Genomic DNA, 12,020 nt, shown 5'->3' with positions numbered 1-12,020 from the left:
GGTTTTCTACCATCCTATCCTAAAATATCCCAGTGTTCCTATCATGTCTTTGAAAAAAAGTGAATGTTTCCATAAACCTTTTTTAAAACATTCCGAAATGTTTTCAATATGTTTTGTTTTCAAAGAATTTCCTTAACATTTTTCAAAATGTTTCCTTAAAGTTTTCCAATCATTCCCAAATGTTTTTAACATTTGAAAGTAGGCAAGTTAAGAGTTTTGTTTACAGACAGTCTATTTGATGTGGATTTTTTTTATGGCTTAAATATAAAAATATTTACAAAATTGTTTCCCTAACATTTCCCAAAAGTTTCCTGAACATTTTATACACATTTCCTAAATAGTTTTTAAATGCCACAATCAAATTGAACTGCAAAATGTTAACCTATAATTGACTTTTTTTTTTTTTTTTTTTTTTTTTACGTTTCACTTTCAGATTTTACAAATAATTTCTTAACATTTTGGAAACTTTAAGCACTGTTCAGTCAAAAAGATGGATTGAAAATGGTTTGAAATTGTTCTGAATTTTAAATTTAAATTAATTTTGAAGACTTCAAAGATTTAGTTATTTTTGTCAAAATATCTATGCAGGTGTTTTGTTTCCAAGTTTTCTAACATGTATTTATAAAAGTGAATGTTTCTATAACATTTTCCAAATTGTTCAGAAATGTTTTTTTTAAGTTCTCAATATGTTTTGTTTTAAAGGAATTTCCGTAATATTTTCCAAAATGTTTTCTTAAAGAATTCCAAAACATTTTCTTAATGTTTTCCAATCATTCCCAAAGAATTTTGAACTGAAAGAGTTTCGTTTACAGACAATTAGATCTGGATTATTTGGGGCTTAAATTTAAAAACGTCGACAAAATGTTTCGGTAAAACTTTATTTTAATGGTCCCTATTGCACATTTTGTCGACTAAAATTTTCATTGCAACTACATGCTAATTAATCCTAATTTGAGCATTAGTAGACTGTCTGCTTAATATCTGCTGCTCCTTCAACTGACATTTAACTGACAACAAAACTTTGCAAGTACACGTCAATTTACACTAATCTTAACCCTAAACAGTCTACTTATAATCTAATCAGAATTAGTTAGCATGTACAGTAGATACAATGTAACTTAAATTCAACAAAATGCATTATGGGGACCATCAAAATAGAGTGACACCAAAGTTTCCTTATTTCAAATGTTTCCTTAACATTGTGAAAACGTTTCGACTATTTCCTGGAATATATTTTTCAACCTTGATGCCCAGAGCAGAACTCAAGTCTAGTAGACCACATGACAGATTGCACGTCGAGCTGCTCACATCATCGTCTGCTGTGGGTCATGTGACTCTGCAGGAGAGAAAGGGGCGGAGCCTGTTCTTCCTGTGTGTGCAGTGCAGTCGAGTTCCTGTGGTTTACCACACTGGAGCAGGAAACTCAGAAAACACCTCTTCCGCTCACAGCAGCCATAAAACAACGTCATTCAGCGGCAAACCTGCTCTCAAACACTATAATATGCAAATCAGTCAATATATACAACGATTTCTCATAACTTGTTGTTTTAAAACAGTCTGTTATGAAGAGACTCCTGCTGACACAGATTACGATACCATTACCATGATACAACAATGCTAAAACCATGTTACTATGGTAAATATGACAAGAAACTTCAAATATGACAACACCCTTTGGTTTGGTTTTTAATAAATTGCAATTTAACAATTATTAAATTTATTTTTTTTTTCCAAAAATAATACTGTAACTTACAATATCCAAGAGTTTACAATAACAGTAAAGAAGGAGAAAAAAGTTTAAAATATTAAATAAAATATGAATATTGAACAAACAGCAGGGTAAAGAACATTGTAAAAGTGGTCTTGTATGGTTACATACAATACATACACACATGCATACATTAGCACATGCATACATTAGTCCAAAAATTCTTTCCACTTGCTCCATTGAATAGCCCCTTTCTGTTTTTTTTTGTTTGTTTTAAAGTAAAAGTTTCCATCTTTCATATTTCTACAACATATTTCTTCCAATTTTCCAAAGTGGGAGGGGTTAGCAGAAGCCATTTGTTAAATAGCCATAGACTGTAAAATATACGGACATAGTATCTGTGACGTCACCCATAGGTTTCTGAAGAGAGCAAATGAAGCAACAAGTAGGCACTGCCAATCGGCATTTTGTTCGCGCGTCATTGCACCCACCGGGGGTGACCAAATAAGGGCAAAGAGGCGGAGCGTCAAAGCTGTCATTCAAGTGGCCACACCCTTAATTATGCAGGATTAATAAAACTTAATAAAAACGAAACGGATGAGTTATAAAAAATTCACCCCCCCTCACAGATGTTATGAAGGGTAATATTAGCAATATATTTTGTACCAGGCTGTAAGCATGTTTTTATCAGCTGTAAAATTGGCCAATTTACTATTGCAGTCAGAAAACATCTGGATTGACACACCTGGAGCCAGCCCCCAAAGGCGAGTCGATGAATTGCAGTTTGTTACTTCCGTATTGGCTTCCCGAGGGAGGTCGGGAGGTTGCCGCTTGTAATAGCCTTCTTGGCAGCAACCAGAAATATTGTCCATAAATGCGTCTCTAGGCTCATGCAACTCAAAAGTTCCTAAGTATAGCACTGAAAATTGGACCTGGATCTCGATCTTCAAAATGGCTTCCAATGTCTTGTGTATATCCTTCCAAAACAGGTGGAAAATTATACATGCCCAGAATTTATGATGATTATTAGCCAGTTTCAAACCGCAACACACTGTCCTCACTTTATCGTAACCCTTTTATGCGGGAGTTATATAGAAACAAATAATATTCTTCCAGGCAAATAGTCTCCATTGGTGTCAGCCTGTAGTTTGCCATTGGGAATTACATGTTTCTAACCAATCCTCTTCCGCTATACTACTACTTCCTTCTTTCTACCATTTAATTCTTACATACGAGGTAGAGTCTGATCTGTAGTTTTGAAAACAATGATAAAATTGAGACTACTTTACTGACAGTGTTACCCCTATATGCTGACAGAAGTATTTTCACTAAAGCATTTTGAGTCCAATCCCCTCTCTTGTGCACTACTGAATTAAAAAGTGCCTTATTTTGAAAGTATCTAAACGTGTGGTGGTTATTCAACATGAACTGACTCTTAAATTCTTGTAAAGTTTTTTTTTTTTTTTTTTTAACTGATTTTTATAAATTTAAATCGTTTTTGTGTGTTAATCTATTAGTTTTCTGTTAGTACATTATAGACTTGCATATTAATGTATTTGTAAGATTTTTGTATTCATCTTTTTTTGTATGTATATGTTTGTTTATGAATTTGTTATATTGTTACATTTTCTTTACAGGGTATTTATTAGTGGTTTAAGCTGAAATTTTACATATTTACTTGAAAGCTAGTAGAGATTATTGAAAAAATAAATAAAATACACTTGTAAAATGCAATTTTGAAATGTGTTCATGTAGGTTTTTTACAATAAATGTTGTTCTACACCTATAAGGAAGCTAAAAAGATAATAAAAATGTAATAAACTTTCTTTAATCTTTCTGTTTAAATTAATGTTTATACATTTAGACTATTTATTTTTAACAGTGTCTTTATTTTCATTAATTTATTGCTATTTCTTTATTTTTTTTTTATTTATGTACAGTTAAAGTCAGAATTATTAACCCCCTGAATTATTAGCCCCCCTGTTTATTTGTCCCCAATTTCTGTTTAACAGAGAGAAGATTTTTTTCCAACATACTTCTAAACATAATAGTTTAATAACTCATTTCTAATAACTGATTTATTTTATCTTTGCCATGATGACAGTGCATAATATTTTACTAGATATTTTCAAGACTCTTCTATACAGCTATACAGACATTTTAAAGGCTTAACTAGGTTAATTAGGTTAACTAGGCAGGTTAGAGTAATTATTGCTATCAAAAAATATAGCTTAAAGGGGCTAATCATTTTGACCTTAAATGGATTTGAAAAAAAATGTAAAACTGCTTTAATTCTAGCTGAAATAAAACAAATAAGACTTTCTCCAGAAGAAATAATATTATCAGACATACTGTGAAAATTTCCTTGCTCTGTTAAAGATAATTTGGGAAATATTTAAAAAAAGAAAAAAAATCAAAAGGGGGCTAATAATTCTGACTTAAACTGTATACATTTTTTTTATTAATTTATTAGTTTTTTATTTTACAATATTATTATTATTATTATTATTATTATTATTATTATTATTATTATTATTATTATTATTATTATTATTATTATTATTATCATTAGATTTTTTTTCCAGGGCATATGGTCCTACTTTCTCTTTTAAATCTAAAAAGACAGTTGCTGGTGTTTTCCGCCACTGAACAGGTCAGTCTGCAGAACAGACAGCAGTTATAGGTGTTTTACAGGAGGAAGTGGTAGTTGTAGATGTGAAAGCAGTGCAGCGCAGTAAACAAACTCTCGTCTTGCATCATCTTCACTGTTTTAGGATCAGTGCAGATTTAATTTGTTTCCTACAGTTCATGACAGACTCTCAAACACCAAGTAAAGAGTTAGTGGGTTCACAGAGAATCAACCAGGTCAGTTAACACACTTGAATCCAACTGGGGGAGTGATTAAAAAAAATAATAACAATAATAAAATGTGTGTACACAGTGCTCAGCATAGAAGCACAGCCCTCACAAATCTTTTTAATTCGTATTTTAATAGAAAGCTATACAATATTATATTTGGACCAGCCTGATCTCACGAGAAAACGTAAGTATTTTACGTTTTGACAGTTTAGTGGCTAATTCGTACAAATTCATACGAGTTCAGTCGTACGAAATTGTACGATTTTAAAAAGGAGGCGTGGCACCTAACCCCACCCCTAAACCCAACCGTCATTCGCGGATGAGCAAATCGTACTAAATTGTCCGAATTGGATCGTACGAATTAGCCACTAAATCAAAAAGTTACGAATTGCCGTGAGATTGTGTTAATTTGTGCATATACATTAGATTAGTCAGTACTGAAGCTAAATTTGGAGCTTTTCTAACATCTTAACTTACGATAACGGTCCAAAAAACTAGTACACCCAAATTAATGTTATAGAAAAATATTAAATAATTTAAAAAAAAAGAGGAAAAATCAAGAGAAGCAAAAAAATGTAAAATTTAGTTGAGATTTTGTAGTTTTTAAATTTTTTTGATTATTTGTTTTTTGTAATATTCTGCTTGAATTAAATTGCCTTATCTTTCAATTTCTAAATATGTTAGGTGACTAATCAATTATTTTCATAAATGTATCTATTTAATAAATCTGTTTTGTTTAAATGCACCAAAATACATTGTCTATATTCACTAAGAAATGGATACAAATATTCATTTTCAAAATGGGGTGTACTTGTATATGCTGAGCACTGTACATACTGTATATACATTACAATCCATTAAAATCCAGACAAATAACTTTGATTTAAAATATTTATTTCATTTTTTATTATTTTGTTATTTCTTTGTTATTTGTATGGATTTTTATGTTGAAATATTTTCATTCTTGATCATTTTTGTTCAGTTGTTTAAGGCTTATTTTAAGTTTGTTTGTCCCTTTTTTAAATAACCCCTAATTAGTTAGTCTGTTTTTGTTTTCATTTTAATTTGTTTATCTTGTTAATTTGTTTTTTGTTTAATTGACTCACTAAAGACTCACTGAATTCCCTAAATCTGTTGTTTGTTTTGTTCAGATATTCAATAGTTTTTTTTAGTTTACACTTCATTTTTAATTTTGTTTAGAACAAAACAGTTGTAAACATTGTTAAAGTATATAATTTTGTTTATTTTTCTCAGCTGTTAAATCATACATTTCAGTCAGTTTTTCGTCTTCTATGTATAAGGAATTTCCATTTACTTTGTGTAAAATTGTAATATTCACTTTTTTACTCTTCACGTATTGTATGTATTTCACATTTAGTCATTTAGCAAACACTTGTTCAAAGCGACTTACAATTGAGGAGGCATTCTGCAAGAAAAGGCAATACACACAAGGTTCTCTGTTTTAACGATCTATGTGCAAAGTCTAAAGCACATGGCGCAAAAGCATTAAGTGCGTGTCCGAATCCACTTTTGCTATTTTAAAGACAAAAAAAATGCTCTGCACGGCGTATGGTCTAACAGGGTTGAGCTTATTCTCTTAAGTTATGGGTGTGTTTTGAGAATAAACCAATCAGAGTCTCATCTCCCATTCTCTTTAGAGTCGGGCCATGGCGCATTTGCTATTCACATACATAGCAAACTTTTGTAATGGAAAAACTGAACGATTCTAGCGAGAAAACAGTTAAACAGAGCATCTGCAGCGCAAAGATAGAGAGCAAGCCTCCTTTTAGTTCCTGTGAATTGCAACGTGCCAACAATGCGCCTTAACACACCTCCTTTCTAGACCAGAACACCCATGAGTCCACAAAGTGGCGCAAATGGATTTACTATTTAAACAACATGGTGGAAAACAGGAAAATTAAGGCTGTGCTGGTCTGAAAATAGCCTTGCACTTTATTGTGCCGGGTGTATGATGGGGCCTATTAAGTGTTTAAACAAAAAGACTGTTTGTGCTTAGAGGATTAAGGGCTAGAGTAAGAAGTGTTTTGTTATTAATAAAGGGGAAGAATGTTTCTACAGGTGGTTTGCCAAGCCCACTCACCTGTGTGAGGTGCGCTCAGAATTGCATAATGTTTTGAGGTTGTGTTGTGGGGGAGAGAGAAGAGGGTGTCCTTTTTTTTTTTTATACAACTTTTCATATATAATGTATAAGGTCGCTGGTTTGAGTCACGGCTGGGCCAGTTGGCATTTCTGTGTGGAGTTTGCATGTTCTCCCTGTGTTCGTGTGGGTTTCCTCCACAGTCCAAAGACATGCGCTATAGGTGAATTGAATAATCTAAGTTAGCTATGGTCGGTGTGAATGTGAGAGTGTGGGTGTTTCCCAGTACTGGGTTGCAGTTGGTGGAACATCTGCTGTGGAAAACATATGCTGGATAAATTGGCGGGTCATTCTGCTGTGGCGACCTCTAATGAATAAAAGGACTAAGCTGAAGAAAAATGAATGAATCCAGTTATTTTATCAAACATTTTTTCCAGCTTGTCCGTTCTGCCCTTGTGGTGAAACATGACCCAGACGGTATTACAGTGTTGCTGCATTATCAAAGTGTGAAAAGTGAAAGCGTTGGTCATTAAGCTGACAGAAAACACTGAAGTGACAAGTGAGGGTGTCCTCTGTAGATCAGCCCTGACTCAGGTTTTTCTGTTTTTGTGTGTCAGACAAGCAGGAGAACCGGCGTCCGCTGGCTCACGAGTGTCTGGGTGAAGTGCTGCGGGTCCTGCGGCAGGTCATCAGCATGTACCCGCTGCTCAACACCGTGGAGACGCTCACCGCTGCCGGAAAACTCATCTCGCAGGTCAAAGGTCAGAGCAAGGCACTTGTGTGTCTTAAAACAGAACGCATTTTCATTTCTCAAACTCTGTGTTCAGAATTATGCATCTCTGCAGATATTTTTAATGCTTAAAGGTCCCATGAAATTAAAATAAATTTTTTTTTAAATGTTATTATCAGTATTGTTTGTTTGTTTGTAAGATATCTATAAGCTAGTGTGATCCAAACCAGTGACAAAATTTGCATTTATAAGATATCACACTAATAGAAACATGTAAAGCTTGTAGTTTGTCACTTCCGCCTAAATGCATCAACGGTTTCATTCACGTCAACTCCTACTACAGTTTCTCATCTCATCATAACCATTTAAATGCTCTCTAGTATCTGACATGCTCTGCCCCTTTCAAGATCCTTCTTGTTTGCTTTTTTATTTGATGCACTTGAGCTCGACCACTCTCACTGGCAGAGCAGTGATAAATTCATATTCCAAAGCACGTTTTGGGAACTTTTAAAGAGCCAGTTTACTCCAAAAAATGGAAATTGTTATCATTTACGTTGTCATCAACACAAAGGAAGATATACTGAAGAATGTTGGTAAAAACAGCCATTGTCTTCTATAGTGTTTTTTTTTTTCTACTATGGTTGTCACAATGGCTGCTTTTCCAAAATGTAAACATGAACTATCGGAATGACCCTTTTTTTAATTGTTTTTAGACAACAATTTTTATCTGAGAGACTTTAAAGGAAATAATTTTAAATGTGAATCCTTCAAAAATGGTACAATTATGAAAAGTAAACCTTAAACTGTTTTAGATTATGTATTATTTACTGGTGTTGATGTCTTTTTCTTGTCATCACTTCTTTTATTATTATAGAAAAGTGAATGATATTTGTAAAATGTTGTAAATTTGATCTGGTTCTGCCATGAAATAGCCAGAGAAGCTGATATGGCAATAACTTTTAAAACTCTCTCCTTTCAAAAGTTATTTAGAAGATCTTGTTTTGTGTTCAACAAAGCCGTAAAAGATTTTTAAAATTAAAATCTATTCTATTAGTAAATCTATTTACTCACTTGAGTTTCAGTAAATAGTGTTAATTTTTTGGGTGAACTGTCCCTTTAAGACAAGACACTGCAAATGAATTGGGTGTAAAAATAACTAATCGTTTGTTGTTTGTATACTTTATTGTCCCCTAAGGGGGAATTTTTTGTGGACTTGTGAGCATTTCTGCATAGCCTGATATAGTAACGAATTTTAAAAACTGCACATAAAAACACATACATAGACATGTGCATCACTGATTAGTGTTCAACAGTCTGATTGACACTGGAATAAGAGTTTTTGAGCCTGTTCTGCTTGCATCGAGGGATTCTGTGTCTTCTGCCAGCGGGTAAGAGATCATAACATGGGAAGAGTACATGAGATGGTTTGCACAGACTTTTCACTTCATTCAAAGTGAGTCTGAGTGCTGGTAAAGGTTTTTAGTCCTATAAGTTTCATAGCAATTCTGACAATATTGAAAAGTTTTGATTTCAAATTTACAGAAAGATTGCCATACCATATGGATGAACCCTATCTGATAACACTCTCGAATATGGACTGATTAAAAAGAGATACCAAATTTTGTTTTCAACACTATAATACCACAATCTACACAGAAAATAAAGCCTTTGATGGAGTTTTTAACAGATCCAGTTTACATGAGTGGCTCATGTCTAGGTCTATCTATGTGCACTCCTAGATACTTGTATGACTACGCCTGAATATTTTCCTGATTATGTACTAACACTGGCAAATGATTGACAACACATTTAGGATCAAAAATTATTTCCCTTGTTTTTTCTCCGTATACTTCTATTGATTGGTTACATTAAGATAACTTTTGTGCTTTACAAGTTTTCCAAAGTGTTGTTCAAGTATGCTAAAGAATCATTGATTAAACAGGTGCTAATATGCTTGCGTTTCTAACACACAAATCTGAATATGGGATGAGTTCAGCTTAATTGTTTTTATTTAATTACATTTTTTGTTTTATTTTATGTAAAATAAAGTAAAACACACAAAACTGAACATGGGATGATTATTTTTTTTTTGTTTAATTTATTTTTATTTACAATAAAGTCAAAGGTTTTTACGTCAAAGAGTTTTTTTTTCTAAATCTTTTTTCAAAATTTTTCACAAAAATCACAATTAGAATAGGAAAAAAAATATATATATAATCTATAACCAGGTAAATTGTGAATAAGCATTTGCCTGTGTAAAGACCTACAGATCATGGATTTAAATAAAACTTTAAAGTTTTGTGTATGTAAAACTACTGAAGTAGAGATTTAGGGTTCACTGCTGAAAAAAAAAATCTTTTTGAGAAAATGGCCTTTAAAAATGTGTTGTAAGTGAAATCTACACAAATTGATTGTCTGATAAAAGAAACACTTATAAGTGTTTATTTGATGTTTTCTTTTCATTAAGTGCATAAAGTGTTTTTGCCTGCAATGTCCTTCCTTCATCATTATAATTTTTGACCTTTAACCTCAGGTTATCACTATGAATCGTGCATTGAACCAGACAAGAAGGATTTCGAGAAGGCCATTGAGACCATCGCTGTGGCTTTCAGCAGCAAGTGAGTATCGAGGACTTGTTGTAAAATAATAACACTTTTCAACACAGTGACCAAAACACAAAAAGTACATATTTATCAGTATGCATTTTTGAACGCATTACCTGGATTCGATTAGTTTAAATCCGTTACGTAAAATTTATTTATTTATTAATCTAAAGATTTAAATGAACAAATTACAAAGAAGTTGCAACTTTTAATTGGTTGAATTGAAAATAAATGAAAGAATTATGTAAAAAAAAACTGATTTGAAAAGAAAACTGAATTGATTATTATCATTGATTTATAATAAACCATCCAGTAGGAAAAAGTGTACATCGACTTTTTTTATCAATTAACTTGGAATAATACCATGGTCATTTGTTGGTTTATTGATCCATCATTTTAAATTAGTTAAATTGAAAATATTGCAGTTGATATTTATTTATTAATATATTATTTATTTATCCCAAATATAATGACAATGTGCGAAAATAAATAATAATTTATTTAAAAAAAAAAATATATATATAGTATATATATATATCTATATATATATATATATATATATATATATATATATATATATATATATATATAGGGAGGATATGTCATGTTAATTTATTTATTTATTTATTTATTTACCCAAAATGAAAAATGTGTGAAAAATAAATCCTAATTTATTTTTATTTAGGAGGATATGGCTTGTTAACTATTTATTTATATTTTATTTATTTAAAATTATTTATTTTTATTTATGAAAATGTGCCATGTGCGCATTCTGAAATCTCTTTTCTCTCTCACTGAACATTTAATCGTTGCTCAACAGAAACAACAGGAAGTTAATCTGTGGCTTCTACTCTCATACAAACAGCCCTGAACCCTCAAGGATCTGTTTTTTTTAATTACAGCTGATCATTATCACCTCCTGTAGTACATCTGCTGTTTCTGTCACATCTATTATTTCATATCCAATGATTCATGACATGTTGAGTGTTGCCCAAGTGTTCATGAGAGTATCTTGCATTAATTTCCTGTTACCAGAACATTAAATCATGCCCAGTGCAATGTGACGTATTTTTGACGCAAGAACAGACTAAAAAGAGGAAGCTGTGAACCAAACTCTCATCTGATCATCTGCCCTGGTTTATCATGGGCATTTTTTTTGCAGTCAATGTAAAATATCTGTAAAGTTTAAAGTTTACTTCATTAAGACATAATCCTAAAGACTTCTTTTTTTTCATTAAAACTACTAGAGCAATGTCATATAAAATACACGTATGTACATAAAAGTTATACCAAAAGTTTACGAAGAATGTTTAAACCCAGTCAAAAAAATGTAAATAATAAAACAGACAGTGTTTCATCATAAATTGTTTTACCGCTCTCGTTTTGCTTCGACTTTCAGTCTACTCTACTTCATACTAACATGATAAATAACATTTAAGTTCATTAATGATCATGATTTCTGCAGGAGACCCATAGGATTTGAGAAAGACTACAACTCCCATGATTCCACACTCAGTCATGCCGTCATCAAATTGACTTTGTTTGTGGTGAATACACTCCCTCTAGTGGTGGAAATTACATACTGTGCTTTTAAGCTAGAATTGATTCTGAACTTCCTGAATTGAATCGTCATTAAATCCAGCTTTACTGGCAAAACAAACCTATTTGTGTTTTTTTTTTTTACATGTCCAGAAGTTTGTTTTTGCTGTGAAAGTTTTAATTGTGAACCAACATCATTACTGTTCGTATTTGTGTTTTAGAAGTGATAATTTAGCCAAAAAGGCTAAATTTTATTATTAATTTCTCGCTCATGTGGTTTCAATTGCCTAAGACTTTCCTTTATCTTTAGAACACAAATTAAAATATTTTAGATTAAATTTGAGAGCTCTTTCATCCTCTATAGACGGCAACAGACCCAAAATCAGTTTTGTTTGTCTGTCCTTTTTTCCACAACAGGTCAGGGTGTGCATTTACTACGGGCAACACAACATATTTGTCAGCAGTGTAACACCTAAGCATTCT

The 12,020-nt window shown here is 32.1% G+C and overlaps 1 protein-coding gene across 4 annotated transcripts in view; it reads left to right on the top strand.

Moving 5' to 3' along the window:
• The window catches only part of LOC130215872 (rho GTPase-activating protein 45-like), a 39,272-nt gene that overhangs the window by 3,428 nt on the left and 23,824 nt on the right, over positions 1 to 12,020 (top strand). For all 4 annotated transcript variants that reach the window (XM_056447725.1, XM_056447723.1, XM_056447724.1 and 1 more), the window contains exons 3-4: positions 7,283 to 7,426; positions 9,929 to 10,013. In XM_056447725.1, coding sequence (XP_056303700.1) covers positions 7,283 to 7,426; positions 9,929 to 10,013 — 229 coding nt within the window. The remainder of the gene's footprint in view (positions 1 to 7,282; positions 7,427 to 9,928; positions 10,014 to 12,020) is intronic.

Source organism: Danio aesculapii, chromosome 22 (genome assembly GCF_903798145.1).
Source record: "Danio aesculapii chromosome 22, fDanAes4.1, whole genome shotgun sequence".
Lineage (NCBI taxonomy): Eukaryota > Metazoa > Chordata > Actinopteri > Cypriniformes > Danionidae > Danio > Danio aesculapii.
Note: the sequence above shows the minus strand (reverse complement) of the source record. Positions and strands in the feature narration are given on the sequence as shown.